Genomic DNA, 27381 nt, shown 5'->3' with positions numbered 1-27381 from the left:
GATAAATACTGTAACATAATAACAAATGTATGTTAATCGCTTAAAAAAGTCAGAGTCTCCACTTGTTCGCCATCATTGCCAACGCATTGCCTGGAATCTTCTCCAGGTGGTCTCCAGAGCCTGGACAAAGCACATTTATCGTGGTATTCTCAGAAGTGTAAATAAATACAAATTAAGCACCCTGTAGATTGTTCCTGTTGTGTTTCCGCGGTGTGTCTCGCACCAGCGTTGATGTTCTTTGTGACGTACAGAGCTTTGAGTTTCAATCTGCTATAAAATAAAACTACTATTATTATTATTGCGATTGTGGGCGAATTCTAGACTGTTGACGACGATGATACGCGGTGACGATATCACCCGCGATGCTCTCCGAGCTCGTCCGCCCTCTTTTGCCTGGACAGTGCTTGGCCAAGGGACCACCTGTGTATGCCACAGGTGTTGTAGGCATGCCACAACCCCAAGGCTACGAAAGGTGGGCCAGCGGAGGTGTTAGGGCAGCAAGAAAATCCACCGTGTGGCTCAGCGACTATGCCGCACGTTACACGCTTCCCACCCTCACCGATAGCCGCCTACCGGCGCGACTGAAGCGCGGTCAGAGATCCGATTAGAACCCTCCTGGCCCGCCACGGCATGGAGGGGTGGGTGCCCTCGTCCTGCCGAAACATTCCCACCGCGTTCCCCGTCACCGGCGCTGCCAACCGCTGCCTCCTAGGACGTGAACCACGGCGGTGGCGGAGGCGGCATTGGTTTTAGCCAACTCTCCGCGCCGCGCACAAGGAAACCCGATGCCACGGGCACCTGCTCGGGTCGCCGGGAGAACGTGAGACCCGTCCACATTTAGAGGCCCCCAGGGAGGTGGGTGGTGGTGTGGTGGTGGTGGTGTGGTGTGGGGTGGGTGGGCGATGCGCTCCTAGTTAATGGTGCGCCCTTCTCCCCCGACGGCCCGGCCGAGGCTGAGTGAGCCACCACTAAAGCCATCTACGCGTGGATCCCATTTCCACCGCTAAATGGAGGCGATCAAAAAAGGTATCTCGAGCCAGGGTCGATACCCGAGAGGTCGCTCGCATGCAAGCCCGGGTCGCGCGCTTCACGCGCGCGGCCGGTGCGTGTGTGGGCTGAAGTAGTAACCGGTTGGCGCGTTGTTTACGTGGCAAACCTTGCTGGCTGTGTCGGGCGGTGGAGGGATTACGGCACAACATTTACACTTGCGCGATCTAACCCAAAAAAAACCTTTACTACGAACGATATTGGTCGCGAAAAGCCTGCCACGTGTTAAACGCGTGCGGATGTCTGCGCACGCGGCCGGTTGCGCAATCGGTTGCTTGCGACAGAGACGGACTCGACCGTCGTGCGATCTGTCCGCTCTGTGATTTGTGCGAACTACGATTACTTCGTAGAATCATGAAGTGGGGTGAGGGGGGGGAGATGTTCGGGGGGGGGCGGAGCTAACCAGGAATTAAGGTGGGGCTTGCTGCAGAGGGAGTTGCCAGAGTCACGTCCTCATGTTGAGCTGCCCCTAGACCACTTTTTCCACTGGTAAATCCGAGCCAAGCCAGCGCAGAACCCTCTCAGCACAGGGGTCAATTTTCCGCCGATCATTTGCCATGCCGAGCTAAAACCTCGTCTCGCCATCACGCAAACTCTGGTCCATCCTCGCCGGCAGCGGCTTTTGGATCGCCATCGTACAAAGACGGCCGTCTGGAACGCTCTTCCCTCTGATATTAGGAAGCCACTGGAGAGATGCATCTTCAAATCTAGATTGAAAAAACTGCTGAAGTGTTTTTTTTTCTTGCTGTGGTTGTCCCACCTGATGACGATTGCTTGTGTTGCAATCGAAACGTCGTGATCTATTTTTCTTCTACTTACGTGACTTTACCGAAAGAACCAAAGCGTATGGATTCCTGCAGTCACGAAAGCTTCAGATCAAGATTAATATGCTTACTTCATTCGTGACTATCTTACACGAGTCCGAGACGTCCCGCGGCTTACCGAGCAGCTCGTACAGGGAGTTGAGGATTTCCTTCCACGAGTCTCCCGCCTCCTCGCCCGCCGTCTCGGCAAAGTGCGCCGCGCTGTTGTAGAGGTTCAGGCGGTCGATGCACTCGAGCACCAGCGTGATCATGCCCTGTGACACGCGGTCGCGCGACGCAACAACATTTATACACACGCACACACACACACATATATATAATATCGGGAGAGAGGTGAGTACAGGTACAGCCCGGCAACAAACGGCTCTACCCTCATCGAACGAAGACGGGTCACCTCAATCACGCGCTTTTCAGACGCGCTCCTGTGGCCGTCTGGAACGTTTTTCCTTTCCGATATTGAGGAAGCCATTGGAGCTGTCCACTTTTAAATCATCTCGATTGATAGCTCATTTCTTTAGAACTGCTTTTTGTCATTAGTTTGCTGTCCTTCCCCTCACTGCATCCCCTGTCTGTTGTCCACATCCTCTCTCATCTCATTCCATCTCTCCCTCTCTCTTCTGCATCTCCCTTCGCCCCCATCTCGCTACATCTCCTGTCTGGTGTCTACATCGTCTCTACATACATACACACACACACACGTACGTGGGTACATATCAAAGTTCAAAACGAGATGTTAAGAGTTCACGTGCTTCTTGAACTGGGGCAAAGGTCACGAAGGAGCGTTTGAGAACAGGCACGACGGGAGGGAATTCCCCAAGCCGAGCGTCCGCTATCCAACTGCCCCAGTGGGCGACACCCCCGGGCGAAGGCAGCGGGGGAGGGGGGGGGCTCGCAGAACGATCGAGGGCGGGGGGGGGCAAAACAGCGCGTCGCCACGCAGCGCACCGCGTGGCTCGATGGCCCCCGCCCCGCTCACCTCCTCCTGGAAGAGGTTCTGCCGATTCTTGAGCGAGCGCAGGTGGATCTGCTTCTCCTCGTGCTCCAGGCTGTCCGACGGTGGCTGGAAGTAGTCGATGAGGTCCTGGAGGCTCAGGCGGATGGCGACGAAGGGCAGCTCCACGCGCACCGGGCGGTTTTTGGCTCGCAGCGCGTCCAGCCCACTGCGTCGTCGACGGTGTCGGTGGTGTCGATGGCGGTGTCAGCGGTGTCCAGGTGTCACAGTGTCACGGTGTCGCAGTGTCCCGGTGTCCCGGTGTCATGATGTCGTGGTATCACAGTGTCAGGGTGTCGTGATGTCACGGTGTCACGGTGTCATGATACCACAGTGTCGCGGTGCCCAGGTGTCAAGCGTGCATCGACAGTGGACACGGGAGGGTTAGCAAGGGGGAAAGGAAAGAAAAAACGGATGCATGTCAGGATTGTATTTATGTACGTTGAACTTCTTCCGCACCATACGTGTCCAACCGTGCTAATCAGAGGTGCGGGGAGAAGTACAACAAACTAAACACAAAAAGCAGTTCTAGAGCAATGAGTTTTCAATCTTGATTATCATTTAAAAGTGTGCAGCTCCAGAGCGTTCCAGACGGCCGCAGAAGCGCGTCTGAACGCGCGCGACACAGTGACCGTCCTTGTCCGATGGCCAGCCAAAACTGCAAATAAAGTCCCGCGCAAGCCACTTTGAGATCGCATGCAAACTTTTCAAAATGCCCATATTCCATCCTGACGGTCAGCGGCGAGCAACCCAGGACGATGCCAATGTCATTACCTGGCACTTTAATTAAGTCGCCAACCCCACAGGAAGACCTGGTGGCGTAAATCTACCCCGCAAACTACAGGGACCAGTCTCAAACCGTGGGCCCCACCGTAGCATGACCAAACGCTTCTGGCCACAGGGTTTTCTCATAAATTCCCATAAAATCAATGGGAAACCCCTTTTGACGCAATTTGGGCCGGTTTTCGATCATGGTTCCGAAGGGCAACAATGCACTTTTCGCCAAAGTTTTGTTCGTCCTGAAACGTGTTTGTGAAGGTCAGTGGTGGGCGAAATGTCGCACAGCCAGCGCCGAACAACACACGGTGGGGACGCGACCCGAACTCGCGTCGTGCAGCGATATGGAATCAGAATCTGATGCTTATTTTTACCGAAGGGATCCAATAAGCTGTGAAGCTCTTTTTCACAGACGTCCAATATTTTTCGCAGATGTCCAGCAGACGCTACGGTGCAACCCTCACTGGCCCGCTCGGCTGCCGTTACCTGTTGAAGCTGTTGAAGAGCGCGGTGGTGCTGCGGATGATTCGAGCCGTGCGCGAGTCTTCGGGCCGAGAGCGAGACAGCGTCAGCCCATCGTCCATGTGTCCCTCCTGGTGGACTATCGCCTGCCGTGTGGACGCGAGGAGCAAAAAGGGGTCAACTCCACGTGGGGGTCTGCGTGACCTCACACTCAAACCACAGCGCGTCAACGTTGGGCGCCACAGTGGTGAGATGTTCACCACGTCGCCCCGTGTGCCGGAGGTGGTGGGATGAGATTCCAACCCTGACGCCTGATGTATATTTGTAGTTTGCGTCTCTCTCTCCCCGTGGTTGTTTGGATTTTTCTCCGGGTCCTCCAGTTTTTCTCTCCACGTTTAGAATCAACGTGCGTTTAGAGCATTTGCCTGCTATAAATTTCCACAAGATGACAATCCGCTTCGGTGAGTGATCATTTGGAGGCCAGGCCGCTTCTGAAAAAGAGCTACATAGCTCATTACACCTTAACCGGTGGGAATTTTTTTTTATTTTAATCCTTGCACAGTTTACGTGACACAGCTGCATTTCGTAGCCACGGCTCGCGACGCGGTGAAACAACACACGAGGAATTCTCCCAGGCAGTATGTGGCAGTCAGCGTGGAGGGGTGGCACAGTGGTTAGCGAACTTTGCTACGAACCCGGCGGCCCGCGCAGGGAGCCACCACCTGCCCAGGTCCCGACGAGGACGGTCCGGGAATTTCCGTCTCTGTTCTCGTGGTAGGAATCGATTCGGGGGGGGGGGTCCTTGTGCCGGGACCTTGACTGAGAAATGCATGCGGATTTGGTCTGGACTGGAAAAGCGGAAAAACTCGACACCTGAGTTTGATTCGTGGCCAAGGCTACCGTCGGTGGTGAATGACATTCGACCCGGTTCTGGGGCCTGTCCTCCTCTCCTCCTCCTCGCCAATGTGCACTAACCAGCATGGTGAAGTATGGTCAAATACACCCCTGTCACCGACGTTTGATTGATTGACCGTTGGATGAAGGAGGAGTGAATGTGTAATTTAAACTTAAACAACGGTGTATTTACATGCATGCAAAAACCAAACATCTAGGCCTCGCGTTTGGGCTGTGTTACGAGCGAACCGGTACCGTTAGCGAGAGCCCATTAACACTGCACAATGCCACATTCAGGGATTGGCGATGCTTTAGTCTCTCCTTAGCCGGTGTTCAGCATCGGAAAAAAAAACAGCCCACTGTATCGTGTGCTCGCTTTATGCCGGCTCGACCCAAGAGGGGCACAAACCAGGTTCACATTTGCGAGTGGCGCTCGCATTCACCTTCGAATATGACTCAAGGGACTTGCGCTTGGCACTCGGAGGCAGGGCGAGGGAATTGAACCCGTGCCAGGAATTGAACTCGCGTCGTTGGGATCCTAAGCCAGCGGCCTACAAAATCGTAAATGACGTCTACGCGTTCGAAGAGTAACTCGTGGCCGATGACTCATCGCCCGGAATGTCATCAGATCTCAGAAGCTAAGCGGGTTTCGACCTGGATAGCTATTGGTCGGGCAACCACCATACACCAACAGGTGCTATAGGCTGCTGCTGCTATGGGGCTACGTTGTCATCAGAGGGCAGTGCAGAACGATCCATTGTTGCACTGAATTGAGAACTCAAAACATAAGCACAGTGTCTTCTTCTACTTGCGAACGAGGTAGGTTCCAGAGGTCTGTTCGTAAGTCGAATTGTTCCGCAGTTCAAATTTACTCCTGTCGATTCCAAGCGCGTTATATGGCATGTACACTAAACACGGGGAATGGCTTTAAAAGTTGAAAAATCTCCTGTAGATGTAGATGCCGCTGGTGTCTTCATGTTCTGCAGATGTAGATGCCACTGTCGCCATCTATTGCACGGCGGTTGAAATTACGACTCTCGGTCGAAACAGGCAACCGAACATACGGGCAGGTTTTTTCGTAACTCTGAAAGTTCGTAAATCGACCGTTCGTAAGTAGAGGAGTCTCTACACTGTAATTACACCTGCAATCTTTAAAAAGAGTCCTAAATTTATTTTGAAACATAATCCACTGCACGCATTCAAGTTACCATAAGTCAGTTCGAAAAATTGTTGACAGAAATGTAATAACCCTATGCGATTTGCTTAAATATATGCATATTAAAACCCCGTGTGTCCTGACATTTGGGCCACCCTGTGTATTCCTCAGGCACCGAACTGAGAAAGCAGAATCGGCCAAAGCGGCGGCTTTCTCTTCCGTGGAAGGAGCGCCGCGATTTCCTCCACGGCGATCGGCGGCGACTTGTCCCGGTCGGTCGGCACGACTGCGGTCGGGCCAGCCGCAGCATCCGTTACACATCCCGCTAAAAATAAGCGTCTCCCCAACGGCGTTGCAAACGAAAATAAAAGTGTCAACCGCGCACCCTCGCAGGCCACTTCAAAGTGCAGCCGTAAGTGCGTCCGCGTGACTATATACGGCGGGGGAGCCGGTGCGGGGTGGGGAGGGGAGGGGGGAGGCGCGTACGAGCGTCACTGCACATGAGTGGCGGTGTCGTCGGTTGGGAGCCACGACCGTGGGACACGTGGCGATGTCGTTAGCCGGGAGCCGCGACCGTGCGACGAGTGGCGGTGTCGTCAGCCCGGGGTCGCCCGCGCGTCTGCGATTCGCCGACCCTCGCGCGGAGTGAGCGAGCGAGTTGGTGGCAAAAGTCGCTGGCAACCTAATCTCAAGACAGTTGCTCGCCGCTGGCCGTACAAAAGCGACTGAAGCACCACCAGAGTGCTCAACGCGCCCAAGCCTGGCCCACAGCAATTGAGGATAATTCGGGATCCCCTACAAGACGGGAAACATCCGGTGACGTTCACTGCGACGTTTCGTTGTTAATTTCAGTATTTCGTTCATCGGGCAGGCGGAGATGCATCAATAATCAGAACTCCGTTCTGTGCCACTACGTGTCAATCCAAGCAACATATCCGTCACTTTAACAAAAACTTCTGGATAATATTTGTCCAGACTGTCCACTAGATTGATGGATATATAAAGCAACTGTGAAATTTTGCTCGTAAATAAAATGTGAATCACCGATTCCACAACCGTGCATTCACCGATGTTACGGAGGTTCGAATCAGCCTGGCTGCCCTGGATAATACTGCGGAGGTATTAATCGTAAAATGCTAGGTTCCATCTGCTGCACAGTGGACGTTAAATATCCTGCGGCGTCATAAAAAAAAGAGTAGACCACTCACTGTGTGCCGGCGTCGTGCTCCAAATTTGATGAAACTTGAAAAATTACCCACAAATCACTCAATTGCAATCACGCTTAGCGATCATTGCCTCCTCCTGCTGCGGCTAAAACTTGGCAAGACCCTCATTACAAGAGTCCTGAGACTCAGCGAGGGTTTCCTGGGTAAGCGAGCGTAACAACAATAACAATGAGCTGGCACCACTGAGATGCCAGTTCAGATTCTAGGCAGACACCTTCGGTTAAACTGGGTTATGAATTGCAGTGAGTTGATGGTGTCGGCCCAGTCCCCAATAATGGCACAAAAACACCGTCACATCCGCACCTCCGACTAGCACGGTTCCCTATGTGCGGGGCGAAAGATCTTCAACGAACGTAGATCAGCATCAAGGGCAGCAACTGCTTCACGGCGCGGTGCGGTGAGTTTGGGGGATAGCCAGGGCAGGGGCGCAACAACATCAACATCGACATCGGCAGCGGACTCCTCACATTTGACTAACGGCAAAGAGATCCCCACCTACTATCAGGTACGGGCGGTGCGCGTGCCCCCACCCAAGGAGATCCCCACCTACTGTAAGGTATGAGCGGTGCCCGCTCGCCTGCCCGCCCCGTGTTCATGGGACGCGCTCGCAGTCGCGGAGACGGGCGCGACAGATCTGAGAGGCGGGCGCGCACCTTGCGGATGAGGATGCCCAGGCGGGCGGTCTTGGAGTCCGGAGCCTGGTACGTGAGCCACAGGCCGCTGTCCACGTGCTGCACGAAGCACACCGAGTCCCCGTACTTGATCTCCGGAGGCCCCATCCCATCGATCTCTCGCTTGGGCCCAGAGTCGAGCTTTTCCTGCATCGCCACAGCGCACGACCCATCGTTGGAGGCCATGGTTCACAGCTCAAGGGCCACGGGGGTCGTCACGGGCGTCGCCACGGGCGTCGCAACGTTTCTCAACCGTGGCCTGCTCCCTACGCACGCCTCTCAAGCCAAGGAGTCGCTCCGCTCAAAGCAAACGATGGAACCATGGCGGAATTCTTCACCTGAATTACGCCGTGCATTTCCAGTGGTTGCTGTGCGCATTGACAGCGGAAGTTAACTGCCACACTGCAGAGATCTTGGGGCCAAACACTCTCGAAAGCTCCCTCTGACGGAGTCCCTTCCGCCAGCAGGAGCGTGAGCGAGCGATTGCAGGGCTGCGCCTTTACCTTTTTGACGCCGCGGTGTAAACCATTTAACTGATCGTCAAAAAACTAAAAACTTTGTCGAGATTCCCATGCCACCCTCGTGTGTGGCGCTCCATTCAAACCGAGCTTGATTACATTGCCGCTCGGGCACTTTTGTTTTTACACTTGCGGTGTGTGGCAATGACGACGACTGACGATGAATGTCCGGGGTGGGGGAGGGGGGGGATTTGGAGGAGATGGGTCGGGGGCACCTTGGAAATGCGGAAGCAGAACGCGGTGGACTTGACGTCGGACTTCTCGCGGTCCTGCAGGCACAGCGTCTTGTCCTCCGTGAGGCCCAGGTATTTCCCGGTCGTGATGTGCTTGAGCCGGAACGGCTGCCCCCAGCGCACGTGGTTTCCGCTCCAGCTACGGGGGGGAGGGGGGGGGCGGTGACGCAGCCCCAATGGGGTTTCAGCGGAACGTTAAGCGGATTCGAATCTAGCAGGCCGCCCTGGTGCTCAACGGGGACCGCACACTCGCAGCGTCGCGCCCAACCGTGGGACGACTGCGGACTGTGCTTGTGGAACGGCGCCTCGGTGCCAGCCTTGCGCTACAAGAATGGCATTAATACCACGTGGTGGTCAATTATGATTCGTTGATAAGGCAAGATGGTGGCGGAGGACTGGAAAGCGGGTTGAGAGATTTCAAAATCCCGTGAGATCAGCTGGTTCCCTCCCGTCAGAATGAGCCCCTATTTAACTCTGCATGATGACAATCACCCAAGGGAGTGTGCGGACTGACAAATAGACAAATTAAGATTGTCATCATCACCACCAGCCATGATCTATCCACTGCTAGAGGAAGGTCTCTCTCTAAGCCGTCACCATCTATCAAGCTCTCGCAACGCAACAGTCAATTTAGCTCCCGCGCACGACCGCAAATTCCCTCGCTTCATCTCCGCACCAGGCCACCCTCTCGGGCATCTTCTCTCCACCTTTGGCTGCCACTCGGCCATTAGTCTCGACCGCCAGCCATCAATCCCTTCGAGCAACACCTCCCGCGCGGGCCCGGGTTACTTGTCAATCACAGCCAACATGGGTGCGTTTCTCCTCTCTGCCACCGAATCTCTTTTTTCCCTACGGCTGGCTGGTGCAGACGCAGACACGACAACCGCAATCTCACATGCAGGTGGTTCAAGGCTAGATAAGCGCGTCAGCAGGAGAAAGCGGAGTGCATCGCCGTGATGCCTCCTGAGTATTTGTGGATCGGGGGCGTTGCATCGTTACACGTCGTCATGGTCTGTTCTGGATGACCACGTTCGCACACCACTGGAGAAAGTGGTCATCCAGAACGCATGACCAAGGTCGCGTGCCGACGTGCGTGCTGACGTGCGGTCACCTGACTCGCAGAGTCTCCAAGCGCCACAGGGAGCGGGCGTGAGAGCACACGGCGCCGGCTTCGTAGTGGACCGACCTGCACGCACGCGCCGGCCGGCACAAGGCAACAGGGTCAACAGCACGCCGCACGCCGTCACTCCACCGCCCACCAACTCACTCCTCGCCGACTCACTGACTCACTCCTTACTGATTCACTCGTTCCTGACTCACTCCTCACCGACTCACTCCATCAACCTACTGGCTCACTCCTCACCGACCGACTTCTCACTGACTCACTCCAGCACTCACTGACTCACTCCTTACTGACTCACTCCTTACTGATTCACTCGTTCCTGACTCACTCCTCACCGACTCACTCCATCAACCTACTGGCTCACTCCTCACCGACCGACTTCTCACTGACTCACTCGAGCACTCACTGACTCACTCCTTACTGACTCACTCCTTACTGATTCACTCGTTCCTGACTCACTCCTCACCGACTCACTCCATCAACCTACTGGCTCACTCCTCACCGACCGACTTCTCACTGACTCACTCGAGCACTCACTGACTCACTCCTTACTGACTCACTCGTTCCTGACTCACTCCTCACCGACTCACTCCATCAACCTACTGGCTCACTCCTCACCGACCGACTTCTCACTGACTCGCTCCAGCACTCACTGACTCACTCCTTACTGACTCACTCCTTACTGATTCACTCGTTCCTGACTCACTCCTCACCGACTCACTCCATCAACCTACTGGCTCACTCCTCACCGACCGACTTCTCACTGACTCACTCGAGCACTCACTGACTCACTCCTTACTGACTCACTCCTTACTGATTCACTCGTTCCTGACTCACTCCTCACCGACTCACTCCATCAACCTACTGGCTCACTCCTCACCGACCGACTTCTCACTGACTCACTCGAGCACTCACTGACTCACTCCTTACTGACTCACTCGTTCCTGACTCACTCCTCACCGACTCACTCCATCAACCTACTGACTCACTCCTCACCGACCGACTTCTCACTGACTCGCTCCAGCACTCACTGACTCACTCCTTACTGACTCAGTCCTTACTGACTCACTCGTTCCTGACTCACTCCATCAACCTACTGGCTCACTCCTCACCGACCGACTTCTCACTGACTCACTCCAGCACTCACTGACTCACTCCTTACTGACTCAGTCCTTACTGACTCACTCGTTCCTGACTCACTCCATCAACCTACTGGCTCACTCCTCACCGACCGACTTCTCACTGACTCACTCCAGCACTCACTGACTCACTGCTTACTCGCTCACTCCTGACTCACACTGTAGGCCACTGCACTTTCTCTTCCCGCTCCTTCCCAAACACCGCTCGACTTGGGAATTCCCTCTCCCATCGCCTCCTTTCCCAAGTTCTAATAAGTTCGCTCAATTCATCATCTGTTCCAACTCTTACAGTGCTGTTTGTTACTGACTGCTTGGTGCTTGCGACCTCTGAGCCATGCAGACCAGCAGTGTGGAGGCGGCGGCGAGGAGCTCTGTACCCCATCTCAATAGGAGAACACGCTAAAGCGGAATGTGGAATAATGTCCATCTGTTCCACCTATATGGGATCGAGCTTTGCCCCGTCGCACGTGCGGGTTTTCTCCGTAGTCCTCCTGTCTCCTCCCACGTGCATAAACATTCAGTAATTGGCCGAAAACATCTTAACACTTAGAGGACCGCAGAGCTTGAGAGAGTTTACAGCGAGGCCCACAGCCTGCCCGTCCGTGATTCCTCGAGAGTCGTACTCTCTCTCTCTCTCCCTTCAAGAGCAAGCGAAGACCCGGGTGGCCGCCGCGTGACACGTTGGAATAGCGGTTCCGCATTCGCTCGCTCGGGGAACGTATTTCCGGGGCCAAAGTGCGGTCCCAAACCTTCGCTGCTCCTCGGGGAGGTCGGCGGACGGGACGGTGAGGCACTCGTCCATGTGACCGTGGAAGAGGCGCAAGACGTCCCCGCCAATCAAGAAGCCTGCAGCAGAACAGCGGCGGTCAGCCAATCGCGGGGCCTCGTCTTAACAAACATCCAGTCGTCCGACCAATCGGGACTGTCGATAAGCTCATACAGATTCGTATCGTACTACGTACTGTGCGAAAGAAGTTCAGCATACGAATATATTTACGAGAGCATCCGGCGACTGAGTAGCAGTTGATTAACAGACTGTGCTTATGCGACTCAGAAAGTCCAAAGTGGTGCAGAAATTTTGACTTAAAACTTTCGTGACTGCAGGAATTCATATTCTGGGTTCTTTTGCTGTAGTCACGCCTGAGGAAGACCGCTTGTGTTGTGATCGAAACGTCGTGGGTTTTTTTGTTTGATTATTTTTTATTTACTTTAAGTTTCAATTTTATTTTACTATTTTTTTTTGTTGTGGTTTTTTGCTTTCATTATTTTCAATTTATTTAAACAACATTTATCTTTATTTAATTTTATTATTTTTATTTTCTATCTACGTGACTTTACCGAAAGAACCAAGAATATGGTGCAGAAATGTCCCTACTTGCACCAACACTGCCGGGAAACATCAGTTCCACAATCCCAAAGGCAAATGAACAAAAAATATTATGATTAAAAAAAATGTTAATACATTTTCCATGATTAAATTATCCCTCGTCTCTCCATCGTATGCTTGTTATTACACGCAACCCACCATGAACGTGCCCAACGTATTTTCCCAAAAAATGTTGGCGACTCATATTTGAGTAAAAAAAAGTAATTGGGAAGCCCATCCATCCAGCAGTGGCTTGATCATGGCTGACAACAATGACAATGATGGAATCAAACCCAGGATCTCGGCCGTGATTGCTTAATGCCGGGCCACCTTCCACAGCACACGATGTTGTTTTATAATTATCTATATTATTGTTATCATCATTATTGCTGAAAGGGTTTTTCCCCTTTTTTCTGGCAACAAAACTGACACCTTTTGCAAGGAATCATGCTTACATTAACCACAATACTTGCAGTCAAATGCAAACAAAAAACAATACTCTGATCATTTATGCATTGTCTTTGAAACGGATTGGTCCACACCAGACAGCTTTCTTTAGAGCCTAGTCTCATATGGTGTTCGACCAGATGACGCTCTAAAGAAAGCTGTCTCTGGTGTGGACCAATCAGTTTCAAAGACAATGCATAAATGATCAGAGTATTGTTTTTTATTTGCATTTGACTGCAAGTATTGTGGTTAATGTAAGCATGATTCCTTGCAAAAGGTGTCAGTTTTGTTGCAGAAAAAAGGGGAAAACCCCTATTTAGTATATTTTGATACTGGCAAAGGAGGTCCCATGATCATTATTGCTGTTGAAATTTAAATATATTTCATTTTTGTTTTTATTTACCCGCCACCGCAAACGCGCCACCCACCCCCTCGGCTACCGAGCCGTCTCCGGCACTCACCCTGCGCGATCTCGCTGCCGGACGACGTCGGAGCGACATTCCAGAGCGTTTGTTGAAACGACGCGTCCACGTTGAGGCCTCCCGTGGCGTAGGAGAGGTGCTGCCGCGCAGAGACACGGAGCCGGTCACGCGGCGCCGGCAACGCGAGCCCCACGGCGCCCGCTACCCATGCCGCCCACGCCGCAGACGAAGCGTCGCCCACATTTGCCCTCCGCAGAGGCCACCGAGTGGCTGAATTAACCATTTTTTTCCCCCCAGGTAAGGCCTCACTGAGCTATATAGCTCTTTTTCAGAGGTTGACCTGGCTAAGCTCACAAATGATACGCCCAACGAAGTGGCTTATGACCGTGTGGACATTTAGAGTAGTCAAATACTCTAAACGAGCGGTCCCCAAACTTTTTGGCACCAGGAACCGGTTTCGTGGAAGACAATTTTTTCACGGACCGGGGGGGGGTTCATCATTGGGTCTTTCCCCCTTTTCAAAGAAGCTCTCCAGCCACGTTTATTTTTTTACTCATTCTGGCTACTCGGGGTTAGAGCTCGTGGGCTTACCAACACTGTGACACTGAGATAAGCGCGCAGTGCGGGAAAGAGGCACGGACGGAAGTGGTAAATAATAAAATAATTGGGGCGGGCCACGCGTGGACTCACCGCTCTCACCTCCTGCTGCTGTGCGGCCCGGTTCCTAACAGGCCACGGACAGGTACCGGTCTGTGGCCCGGGCGTTGGGGACCCCTGCTCTAAACCAGTGGTTCTTAAACTGGGGGTGCGAGACATGCCGGATTTTTTTTTAAGGTAAATCATTGAAACACAAATTAAGTACGGGCACGTGATTACAACTACTTTGTTTCATCAAAACCCATGTATTTATTAACGCTATAGAAAATTACGATTGAGAACCAAAGGGGTACAAGGCTGCAGTAAAAGGTGAAGAACCACTGGTCTAAACGTATGATGATCCTAAACGTATATTGATTGAATGCATGTGGGGAAAAAAACGGAGGACCCGGATACAAATACCAGTAACCACGGGGAGAACATGCAAACTCCAAATCGGAATCATCATATTGATTTATACTGGAACAATCTGATAAGCTATAAAGCTCTTTTACTGGTAGGAACCTCCTGGTTACACCAGCCCACAGGGGATTATTGTGTCCGTCGTGCAGGGAGGGGCTAGGTGGGGAGGGAGGGGCTGGGTGGGAAGCGGCTGGTCACCCCGTGGTGCCCTTACAAAACTCAACGTTTAACCTACTCACGCCGGCTTGTGTCCGCCCTCACAGTCGGCCATATTTGCGGAATACACCACGCCGCCGTTGACCCTGGCCATTGACCGAGCAACCCAACGTTCCTACCAGCTCCCTCCGCAGGAATGTGTTTCACAGATGTCCAGTAGGGGCGGGTCAGAACGTTACAACAACAAACGACACAAAAACACGATAGGAGTGAAAAGTATAGGAAAGGTAAGCAAATTAAAAAAAGTTTACAAATAAAACTAAACTATTTTATTGTACCGGGTAAAGCCCACTGAGATATTACTTTTATTTCAGAAGATACCTCGCAACAAATGACGGCTCAACGAAATGGCTTCTTCACGTGGACATTTACAGCAGCCAAATCTTCTCCACAATTTAAAGGCGTGTTTCTAATCCGAGCGACGTACTCACGGGCCGATCACAACCATCTGACTGTTTGGTCGCTGACCTACGGGGTGCCCGAAATTGAGAGTGTGTGCAACCGTGAAAGGACAAGAGACAGGAGAGGGCCCCAGGATGGAACGCGACGGAGATGTGGGCGAGGATGGCGGCCGTCCCCGGAGGAGAGACGCGACGAGACGCGGCTGCGACGGGCCGTCTCACCAGGTAGCGCTCTGACGACACGCTGACCAGGATGAGGTCGTCTCCCACCCGGACCTTCTCTCCCTCCGAGCGCTGCTTGGACGCCGGGTGAATTGTCCACCAACACGACTCGCCTGCGCGGGGGAGGGACCGCGCCGACAACCAACTCAATCACGCGGCACGGCTCCCGATTTGCGCTGGGACACGGCGCGCACAAGGGCGCGTGCGTCTCTGGGTGTCCGTGGCAGGAATCGAACTGTCGATCAATGCCGAGCTCGTCAGGGAGCATAAGCCATCGTCGCGCAAACTTTGGTCATCCTCGTAGCTGTAGCAGCAGCAGCGGCGGCGGCGGCGATGGTGGCTTTCGGCCGTGTGTGTTGTACTAGTAACGAATTGGCCACGTTGTTTACATGACAAACCTCATAAATTGGCTGTGTCGGGTGGTGGTGGGTTTGACAACACATATATTTACACGATCTAACCCAAGAAAACTCTATTATGGAAAAATGGAAAACTACATGATGAAATTTTTATTTTTTTTGGTAAAGTGATTTACAAAAATAAATCTAAAAAATCTGCCCCAGCGTTAAATTCCCGACAACATGAATTCCCTTCCACGGAAGCAATGGCGGGGGGGGGGGACACGGTCGCACCGCACCTGACGCGTCTTGCTGGAGCCCGACGTCGAACGCGAGTTTGTCTGTCGAAGACCTCGACGTCGACAGGCAGCTCAAGTACTGCAAGGTCAAAACACGCACACACACACAAAGACAAAGGTGTCCCCTCCGTATAGCCTTAACGGACTGTCGGGGAAAGTGCCGTTAGCGAGCAGTAGCTATGAAGGCCCGAACGGCACACGAGGGGGTGGGTGGCCAGCGGCACCGCGCCCAGCCGCCTTTGTCTCTCCGGTGGCGATGTTTACAAACCGCAACACGTGCTCATTTAAGGCTGAGTTGACCTAGGGGAGGAGGCCCAGGACCGGTTCAGATAATCGTCACCGGCGTTGGCCACGAGTGGAAATCGAAATTGGGTCGCCAGGTTCGTAGCGCAGCGTGCTAACCGCTACACTACCGCTCCCCACACGCACACACAGACACACAAAACCACACGGACCCCCCCCCCCACCATGTAGCCAGCACGGCTCAAGTCGGGATGGTGTAGCCACACCACGCTAGCTACTCATCTGAGGCTAACTTCGACACAGGAGAGGCACAGAACACTGGTTCTGATATCACACGCCAATGTTAGCCACAGCTGCTAATTGAACTCAGGTGGCACGATTCGTAGTGCAGGGCGCTACTCCCCACAGACAACAGCAGCAGCAGCAGCCGCCATTCGCCACCATGCGGCGGTGACGTCATCGCAGCGCTGGTGCCAGGCTAGGTGCACTTTGAGGCTGTCCCGTGAAGTGTGAAAGTCTCGTCGCTGGCATGAGGCCGCGGCAAGACAGAGTCAGGTGTTACGGGGTTAACCGACTGGGATGACGGGCATATGCACCACCCGTACTCCCCACCGCACCAACTCGCTGCGCACACACGTAATGCAACACGCGCAGAGGTGGGTCATTGGAATTCCGTTGGGTGACAGGAAGAGGAACGCGTGGATCAGGCATCGCATGCGAATCGAAGACGTGACACCGAGCAGCTGGGGAAGTAAGTGGGGCTTGGGAAGGACGTGCCACGGCTGGAGATGATTGACGGCCGGTGGACGAGACTGGTGAAAGAACGGCAGCGAAAGCAGGGAAGAGGGCCCACCGCGCGACCAACGCGGGGTAGAGCGGGAGAAGGACTGTGGCATCGCAGGATTGCGAGCGATGGCAAAGTGCCCGGGGGGGAGCCTTCATCCAGCAGCGGACTGATCGCGTCCAACGATTGCACAAATAAAAACTGGGCCAAATTTTTATTTTTTTTAACAATGCCGGGTTATTTCTTCTCGTTCCTGCCCCCCTTTGTCCCAACTTCCCATGGGGGGCGGAGGAGGGGATCACCCCCATCGGCCACCCCCTGTGCCCCCCCCCCCTCCACACACATCCACCAGTGGTGCTTCGAGAGAGAGAGAGAACGGAACCCACCATCCCGCTGTAGGAGTGCCGCAGGAGGATCGCGTGTCCGTACAGCAGCGTCCTGTGTCCACCTCCCTGTGCCGTCTGTGCTCGCCCCACACATACAGAGGCACTCGTCAGCGCGGGGAGCGTGGAGGGATCGTGTGGGGGTAGGGGTAGGGGTGGGTTACGGCCGGTGATGAACCTTCCCGACGCACCTCCGCGTCTTGCCTCCACGCATCCCACCTGTGCATCGACTCGATCTCGCGAGCCGACGGCGGTCGACCTCCTGCTTGGACGCGGCGTGGAGGTCGTCACATTGCGGGTCGCGCGAGGACGTCGATCGTCGCGTCCTCAAAATAACCGGCTGACGGTCGAGACCGTTTAAGCCCAACAAACGTGTACACAGCCCACCCCCCAACCCACCCCCCACGTTATATTCCACTGAAGGTTGAACGGTGGGCCTCGTGTCCACAGCTCGATGTGATTCAATCTTGATTTGAAGCTTTCGTGACTGCAGGAATCCATACTCTTTGGTTCTTTCAGGTGATGACGGACGCTTGTGTTGCGCCCGAAACGTCGTGATTAATTTAATTATATGCCTACGTGACTTAGCCGAAAGAACCAAAGAGTATCGATGTATCTTCTTGGTTCTTTCGGTAAAGTCACGTAGAAGGGAAATAATAAAATAATAAAAAATAAAACATTATATAATACAATTCTCACGACGTTTCGGCCACAACGCAAGCAGCCGTTCTCAGGTGAAGAACAGGTCTGTCGGGAAGACAGCGTCTGAATGATTTTATAATGTTTTATTTGTATTATTTTATTATTTCCCTTCTATGTGACTTTACCGAAAGAACCAAGAAGATGAATCCCTGCAGTCACGAAAGCTTTAAATCGAAATTTTATAATGTTTTATTTTTATTATTTTATTATTTCCCTTCTATGTGACTTTACCGAAAGAACCAAGAAGATGAATCCCTGCAGTCACGAAAGAAGCTTTAAATCGAAAAGTATCGATGTAGTTCGTTGCTCGTGTTTACTTTCGCGCACGTTGAAATAAAGCGCACGAGTAGATGCTTGACAGGGACTTGCCCGCCGTCTCGTCGTTCCTGCGCACTTAGCAACAAGTCAACGTTGATAATTGTTTTTTTTTACCCTTTTATCTGGCAACAAAACTGACGCCTTTTTTTTACAAGGAGTCATGTTTACATAGACCACAATACCTGCAGTCATAATGCAAACAAAAAAAACATAACTCTGATAATGTATGCACTGTCCTTGAAGTTGATTGGTCCACACCCGAGACAGCTTTCCTTAGAGCCTAGTCTCACATGGGTTGGACCAGATGACGCCAAAAGGCGCACAACTCAAAGATAATGCACCATCAGAGTATGATAGCTCGGGGTAAGCATTTACACCATTCGTACCTCATTTGCCAGTAAAAAATATGATAATTGTTTTTTTACTGGCAAATGAGGTACCAATGAAGTCAACGTTGATTTTAGAGCCCCGAAAAGATTTGAACTTCGAAAAAGTTATTTTTTCTTAAATGTTCTCCCTTTTTCTCCCCAAATTTCAGGATTATTCCCGAACATCCCAGTTTATGTGGGACACAATAAAATCTGGCCACGCTATTTTGAGGACAAGGCATATTTTCTATTTGTTAAAAAACGTGTCCTTAATCAACCTCCTCCCCCACGCCCCCTCCTCCAAATTATTTCCAACTGCCGTGATCGGCGTCACGCGCCACGAGACGAAGGGTCCAATCAGAACGCTCGCTGAGCGGCGAATTCCTCCCCCCCCCTCCCCCACCACTCTGTGTGTTGAAGAGAGGCCCGCAGAAGGTGATACCACAGAACCACTTCTGAGATCCCTTCGAGTGACCTCTTATCCACAGCGGTGGGAGGGGAGGGGGGAGCTGAATGATTTTTTTAACAAAAATTCCAACCTCACTATTTTATATTTTTAGTTATTTGAGATTAAATTTAACCAAGTCGAGGGAACACATTAAATATATATTTTTATACGCAGTCATTGGTGACCAGGCCGAGTCCATACAGTCAAACTATCAAATTTGGTTTAGTCACATGCTTGGGCAGATGAACCCTGGAATCGAACCCAGGTTCTCAGCCGTACCGGCTTAATGCCGAGCCACCTTGGACAGCGTATGATAATCTCTCATTATTGCTATCTGTATTATTGTTATCATCGTCGTTGCTGTTTAACTTTTAATATAAATTTAATTAAGTCATTATTATATTTTTTGTTAGCATTTAATGAGCCAAGCATACATACAGCATTTGCACAATTATACAGTATAGCATTTATATATTTTACAAGCTATAACACGTACACGCAAGACAGACACGAATGGCAGTCAAAAAGGCTTCTACAAAACTCCCAATTGTGTTCAAATTTAAAAGCAACGGCTCACAATTTAAGCGACTTCTTAACGCCATTTCATTAAAACATCACCACCGATCGTTTATTACCGGCGCCTCCGAAGCACCACATCTCAAGGCATTGCCGCCAGCAGGCAACAACGACCTCCTCCGTTTCGAATAACTTCAAATGGATCTTCAATGCCCACCACGAATCCGACGGGCGTGTAGCGCTCACGGTTAATGCAGCCGCGGTGTTAACCAGGGCGGGCCGCTGGGTTCAAACCATGTGACCTCGGCAACAAGCGGGCGAACGCCGGGTCCGTCTTTTTGCCGTCACAATCCACTCACGGCTTTGCTGTGCGGTTACGTGGACAAGATGAGAATATCAAAATGTAGGGTCTGGTAGAAAAGAAAAAAACTTTTTGACTGCCTCTCATGTATTCACGTACAGCGTAAATTTGCAAATATACATTTTAGCTGCACAGTCAACTCTCGAATATCCGGAGCACAGAGGGGAGTGGGGGGACAGGAGAGGTGGCCTGAGGTGTCCATGTAGTCGGCATGTTGTATTTTTAGCCGCAGCCCAAGCCTTGTTGACGACAACCTGCGGATTCGTGGTCAAGTCTTACTAGGCCCGTGCCCTGACCTATTTCCTAATTTGTATTTGATTATTTTACCACTCAACTGTGTCGCCCTTTTAAGAAGTGACCTGGCTATCACTCAACGCTCAACGAAATCGGTGGCTTATCGCGTGGGATTTGATTGCAGCCAAAATGCTCTGAACGCGTGTCGATTCTAAATGTGGAGGGGAAAACCGGAGGGACCTGGAGAAAATTCCACGCGGCCACAGCGAGAGCACGCAAACTCCAGGCGTCAGGGTCAGGATCGAACCCAAGACCTCCTGTATACCAGGCGAGGTAATTAACATCTTGCCACGGCCTGGCTCAGCCTCAGCCTCGTGGGAATCCTGAGCACGGCTGGGACCATGCTACGAGTCGGCTCAACTTATTGGTTCTTTCGGTAAAGTCACGTAGAATGGAAATAATAAAATAAGAAATAAAACATTATAAAATATTTATTTTATTATTTCCATTCTACGTGACTTTACCGAAAGAACCATAAAAATAAAACATAATAAAATAATTATTTTATTATTTCCATTCTACGTGACTTTACCGAAAGAACCAAGAAGATGAATTCCTGCAGTCACGAAAGCTTTAAATCGAAAAGAGTCGGCTCAAGTCAAGCGCACGGCTTTGAGCCGTGGCTCACGTGAGCCAGGTCCAAGCCTGAACTGAGCCGTGACTACGAATATGGGGCATTGAGTCTGTGCAGTTCAATTGGTCGTTTCTCTTAGTCCAGTCAACTAAAACAGTCGAACGTTGAAGTTCCATTTCATCGCTAACCTCGGAATATTTATTTGAAAGAGTATTTATTTACACCGGACGCTTTCGAGCTTTTTTGCTTTGTTTGGGGGCTTGCGCACAGATGTCCGGCAGGACGAGGGCGTGGAATTGCGGTCGGTTCGCTCGCAGACAGCGCCGTGCGGCAAAGGTCGCAAACGGGTTTTGATTCCTTACCCGTACCCGGCCGCACCAGGGTCGCAAATGGGTTCCCATACCCAGCCGGGTACGGGTACTCGTTCTCTACCCGTACCCGTACCCTACCCGAAATGAGTGACAAACGGTGACTCACCAGTGACTCACGGCCTACCCGTACCCGGCCGCTCCAGGGTCGCAAACGGCTACCCGTACCCGGCCGGGTACGGGTAGCCGGGTATCGGGTAGGGTACGGGTATCAGGTACCCGGTTGCGACCTCTGCTGTGCGGCCAAGTGGTTAGCCGTCACCGACCCCCCCCCCCCCCACACCGCGACGGGACGGTGCAGCGAACAATTCAAACGGCACGCGCAGGAGGTGCATCGCCGTTGCCGGGTTTGTTGTTGTTGTTGTTGTTGGGTTCTTCGCGAGCGCACGGTTAAAATCGAGCGGACCTGGAACCGATAATGACATGCCCGCGGATAATCGAGAGCCGACTGCGTTTTAACGCAACGCGTCCACGGTGCACATTTGGGCAAGCGTCGACAGTCACGTTTCTACTGCCGTGAATACGAAGCGTGCTCCAAGAAACTCCGCCAAGTGGTGAGTCCTGTTCCGTATATTTGCTTCAAATAAATACGTACAAAAAATGGTTATCCTCATAAAATCTGTTTCGAAACGTTAAATGTGAAGGAGAGCTGTCATATTTAAACGGAGGAACCAGGGCCTTCAATCCAGCCACGGATTGGCAAAGGGGCTGTAAATTGTTAAAATGTGTATGTATATATACACATCATGTAACTATATATGTTGATGCTACAACACGTTGGCCCGTGAGACACCACTTGCCTGCTGTTAACAAACGGGTTCACAGCCGTCGGTTGATTGCTTTGTATTTGAATAAACAAGTGCAAACTTACCTTCAGCAACATTTTCTACATCGGTTTGCAATGTTTAGCGTACACACACACACATTTTTTTTTGCGTTAAAACAGAAGAAGAAAAAAAAACAACAAAAAACACATGTTAGCGCGGATTCCAGGAAGTGTTGTTAGTGAGTACACGAGGGGACATTTAATGACACTGAGAGGGAGGGGACGGAGGGGTCAACGTTGACACGGAAAGGTCAAATACATTTTTGAGGTTTGATTAGGAGTAACGGTCAAATTAGTTACAACACAGGTTATTAACAACGCAATACAACAATCATCAGTTGCATCGTCAATACCAAGGTCATTAATGAACACTGTAACCAAAGCATACCAAGGTGAAATACACTTGTTAGAAGACACATTTGTGAACAGTTTCGGTCAGTAATACGACATATCCAAAACAAACCCATTCCTATTATTATAATCATGACTTTCATCATCAAATGTCTTCTCAATTCTATTTCTTTCGTGGCCAATTTCAACAAATTCCGTGTACAGCTTACTTGCTGTCCATCAGTGACGACGCCAACTTAACGTCTTACATTAACGTCGGGAACACGTAACTTTACGTTACTTAGTAACCAATTTGACGTTACATATATAGCATGTGCATAGATGAAATGACATGCGATGTGTGTGTATATGTAATGACATGGGTGGCTTTTGTAAAGCATATATTAAATGAACATTGTTAACATTTTTTTCCAGACGGCATGAAGGCCAGATTATAAACTAAACTAAGAACTATGTTTTATTTGACCAGGTTAGGCCCACTAAGCCGTGTAGCTCTTTCTCGGAAGCGACCTGGCCACAAATGAAAGCTCAAGGAAGTGGCTTATCATCGTGTGGAAATGTATATCAGACAAATGCTTTGAACGCACGTTCATTCTAAATGCAGAGGGGGGAAGAAAAAAAATGAGGACCCGGAGAAAAATCCACATGACCACGGGGGGAGCATGCAAACTCCAAATATACAGGTGTCAGGATCGGGATCGAACCCACGACCTCCTGTATACCAGGTGAGGTAGTGAATAGTAGTTAGAAGTTGTGTGCCAGACTTACAGTGGGTGTCCTGAACTGTGTGTGTGTGTGCACGCGGTGTGTGCGTCTGGTCTCTGTTTAAAGGCCCAGTGTACCTATGTGCACTCGTCTGTGTGTTCATTGCATTACCACATAATGCAATGTCTCTGAACATAGGCACATGATCTCACCTTACAGTATATTTATATTATTATAATTAAGTTGATGCATACATCATTAAAACGCATTATTACTATTCTTCATGTGACCAATACATTATTGCCTATATATTTTAATATTCGCAATTAAGATTGTTTAATTATCAACCTTTGTAGTCGACGGTTATCTTCTCAAACGTTGAATTGTGCCTGCGTTGGCGAGCTCTATCGTCTGCGGACATTAACGACCCTACGCTGGAAACACAAAATTGGCAAACGGGGGCTGAAATTAGTTTTGCCCCCCCCCCCACCCCTTTGGAAGAAGGCGTTGGACATATGAATCCGATCTTTACTCCCTTATTTATTTTTATTTGGGAAGGGGGGGGGGCGGTCAACTGAAATCTGGGGGGCGAGTGCAAAGCAAACGCAGACCCAGACACCCCCCCCCCCGACCCCCCCAGGAGAATCAAAAGGCAGGGGGCAACGGGTTTGTGATTTGGACGGAATGAATTCATCGGAAGGTGTTTTTTTTCTGTTTGCATGATGGTGGGGGGTGGCTTGGTAGGTGGGTGAGTTGGTGGGTGGGGGGAGGGTGGTTGGGAAGGAATCATTTGGAGAAAGAAAACAAATCCAAGCTGAAAGAAAAGGAAGGGGACAATGTGGACGACGAGGACGACAGGCGACAGAGCGAACACAGAGGGGGGGAGGAGGGGAAATGCTGAGACGCGTGAGAGTTAGCCAGTCCAACACCGCCGTTAAACAGAGCAACTTTTAAATCGCCGTATGTTGTCGTGCCCCGACCCCCCGCCCTAGCCCCAAAACGCAGCGTGGCCGTGCGGAAATTCTCTCGGATTTCAGCAGAGAGCGATGGGTCGCGAGGCAAAATGCGGGAGCCGCATTTGACCCCGTTTTACTTTGTCACCTGTATTGTCTGTGGGTCGTTTGAATGTCAGTTGCCCTGTTTGACTTTGGGGTTTTTTGTTTGTGTTGTTGTTGTTGTTGTAAATATAGTTGTAGTTGTTGGGAGGTTTTTTTTTTGGAGGGTTGGGGTGGGGAGGAATTCTTCACCTGTGCTGGTCAGACTCAATGAGTTAAATTGACAAACAGAACTTAAAGCCGCCATGCCCGATCTCAGCCAACCGTCTAAATTCAAACCTCGAGGTCAAATTACAATGTGCGCCGCTGCAGTGGCCACGGTATACACATGTTGGAAACCGTTGACATAATCCACGCGTACGCATGTTTTTTTTAAACCCCAAACATTTAACGAATGCATAGATATGCCTTTTTTTGATATATATATACGGCAAGTGACAAGATGCCACGGGCAAACATTGCTATAAATTTCCTCGTTCTTACACCGAAATTCACAGCTGTTAGTTGTTACTATTTCGGGTTGTTTATTTTAATCCGCAGAATAATCCCACGGGGACGGGGGGGGGGGCTTGCGTGGGTCAATGGTCGAGTCGCCGGGCATGTCAGCTTTAAATTGCTCACGGACAAAGTGAGTAGGAGAGGGAGGCCAGAAGAGGACATAAAAACGAGTGAGACAACCAAGGAGACACCGTCACACGGGAGGGAGAGATGTTTAGAGTGACGGGGAAACTTAGGAAAAAAAACCTAAAAAAGGGAACATACCCATTTCTCCATGTCAACATTCTGTCATCGACAAATAAAACAAAAAAACACACACACAAGAAAACACAGAGCAAAACAAATCAGTTTCACGACAAAAAAATGGAGATTCAGTTGCGTTTTCTTAAGTTGCATAAGGATAACTTAGTGCATTAATGAGCTTCATCTGTTGCCTATGTCTAACGATCCGACCGTCGTTACGCGTTTGCTTGCGGTAAAATGTATAATTTGTTTTCACGTTCGTAGACTCCAGTGAAAAGCATTGCAGTTGCAACGCTGGTATGCAGGTAAACATCAAATGACGTTTCGATTCCCAGCCTTTGCCACTCAGCCTTCATGGATCTGTCTCTCTTGCTCTCTCTCTCTCTGATGCAGACACTAAACTAAAATATCTGAGATACATCGTCTGTGGGCCAGAGCAGAATTCAGTACCAGAAGGGGTGGAAACTTATTAAAACGATTCCAGTTTCTGCATTTCCACTGATAAATGTGTATTAGGTGATCGCGTATTGCACTTATAAAATAATGTTATTGTGTAATTACATTTTATTGCCGATTTAAAGATGATGGTATAAATCAAGTTTTGCCATCGCAGGTGGTACCAATGAGGACAACATTTTATCTGGGCCCATGAACTACGAAGCTGAAATATCTACACAAGACAGTGGTTGATTCAATTCTCAAAACAAAGTTTAGTGAAAAAATATATAATGGGTTTTTTTTGTTCGCACAATAATTTGGGTCCGAAAAATATAACCACAGATTATAGCTAGTTTTTGTTGTTATAATAATGATAATGAATACAATAAACGTGGTCTCCCACTCAATAAAGCAATTTGACTATTCCCACGTCATGTTTACGGCCCCAAGCCAGCGATGGAAATTCCACATTCACGATCTCACTTCCCTTATCTCTCTCCTCCACACTACCCACTCACCCTCCCTCCCTCCCTCCGCTCCAGGTGGGATTTAATTTACTTCGCGATCTTCGATTTGGGCGTAGCCGAGGTGACCCTTGCAACACAAAGATCCACGTTGGTGCGTTTTGGTTTTCTTTCTTTCTGGACGGTTGTCCATCTTCCTTGCGAAGTAACGAATCGACTGGACTGGGTTTGTTTGATGCGATTCTCAGGGGGGCTCACCACAGGTCCCAGGGGTCGTTACGTTGACGGCACGAACCCATCACACGAAATCACGTGCTCGGGTCAACGACAGCTGGAACTATGGCAGCGTGGCTTCTACATCTTAGCAAGTGGGACTCAAATTAAAAGTTCACACCTTATGGACGAATAACTAAACATAAACTCAACGCATTCATCAATAGTACCCTGGCCCTAAAAGGAATATATATTTACTTATGAAAGACGACGGGTTCGGGCAGTAGCCCTCCTTTTTATTACACGCTTTCATTTAACTCACTCTGTCTGTTGTTGTTGTCGTTGTTGTTGTATCCTCAAATCTTGTAACTTAATTTTAACCCACTTCCCAATATGGTATCGTATTATCTGGCTGTATAGCAAATGAAAAAAATACAATTACTTTACTATGCAAGTTAAAAATATATGTGCTTTAATATTTAAGTGTTTTTTAGGGCCCATTTACAACATATGCTACAGGCCCCGCACCAGCTTAATCCGGCACTGGTACTCAGTTGAGGCCGAGTCGACCTAGGGGAGCCCCGAGGACCGGTTCAGATAACCATCACCGGTGTTTGCCGTGAGCGGGAATCGAACTCGGGTGGCCAGGTTCGTAGCGTAGCGTAGCGCTAACCGCTACGCCACCGCTCCCCACTGTTGGACACACGCACACAGGGGGTGGCATCCACCACAGAATGCAAAACGCCGTCTACAGCAACGTGGGTCTCGCATTCCTCGGAGGACACGGATGGGCGCGAAGTTTAACCCCCTGGCAGTGTTGGCGGCAGGAGTGAGAGAACCCCAAGCGAAATAAAGACGGACCCCGTGATGGCTAAAGGGGGCTGCAGATTTAATGTCAAAAAATAAATAAATAAGGCTACATTAAATGTCAGCTGGAATTCAACAAGGGAATGGACATAACACGTGAATCTCTCTTCCACCTTGTCTGCATCTCTCTTCTCGCTACAGCTCTGTCTACATTTCCTTACCTCAGCTCATCGATATACCTCGAGTCATCTGACGAAGATATTGCAAATTGATGATATTTTCTGCTTAAGGCCCCCAAATGTGCAAAACTGCAACCCCCGTGGGTTACCTGTAGCAGCATCGTCACCCATCATCGCCGCGTCTCACCTCCACCTGCCGTGTATCCTGCACCCGTCTCGTTCACGATCATCCGGTGCACTCCGGCGTCTTCTTTTAATTATATATACTATATAAATCCAGAGCAACTTGAATCTACTTGGAAACCTCTACGAGTTCGCTAAACACCTCGCTCCGCCAACGTTCACACGTGCAGCGTCTCCTTGAACGAACGCCGGCTAGCCTCGACCCTCACCACCAACTACCCCAAAAGGA

The 27381-nt window shown here is 50.7% G+C and overlaps 1 protein-coding gene across 1 annotated transcript in view; it reads right to left on the bottom strand.

Moving 5' to 3' along the window:
• Positions 1–27381, bottom strand: part of LOC144734625 (ryanodine receptor 2-like) — a 260955-nt gene that overhangs the window by 224574 nt on the left and 9000 nt on the right. Inside the window, exons 4-15 of the mRNA XM_078616894.1 lie at positions 24890–24910; positions 17245–17319; positions 15832–15910; positions 15195–15307; positions 13336–13435; positions 11811–11907; positions 9911–9985; positions 8782–8938; positions 8031–8195; positions 4126–4247; positions 2848–3031; positions 1990–2125 (exon numbers count right to left, since the gene is read on the bottom strand). Coding sequence (XP_078473020.1) covers positions 1990–2125; positions 2848–3031; positions 4126–4247; positions 8031–8195; positions 8782–8938; positions 9911–9985; positions 11811–11907; positions 13336–13435; positions 15195–15307; positions 15832–15910; positions 17245–17319; positions 24890–24910 — 1324 coding nt within the window. The remainder of the gene's footprint in view (positions 1–1989; positions 2126–2847; positions 3032–4125; positions 4248–8030; positions 8196–8781; positions 8939–9910; positions 9986–11810; positions 11908–13335; positions 13436–15194; positions 15308–15831; positions 15911–17244; positions 17320–24889; positions 24911–27381) is intronic.

Source organism: Lampetra planeri, chromosome 52, assembly GCF_965212315.1.
Source record: "Lampetra planeri chromosome 52, kcLamPlan1.2.h2, whole genome shotgun sequence".
Lineage (NCBI taxonomy): Eukaryota > Metazoa > Chordata > Hyperoartia > Petromyzontiformes > Petromyzontidae > Lampetra > Lampetra planeri.
Note: the sequence above shows the minus strand (reverse complement) of the source record. Positions and strands in the feature narration are given on the sequence as shown.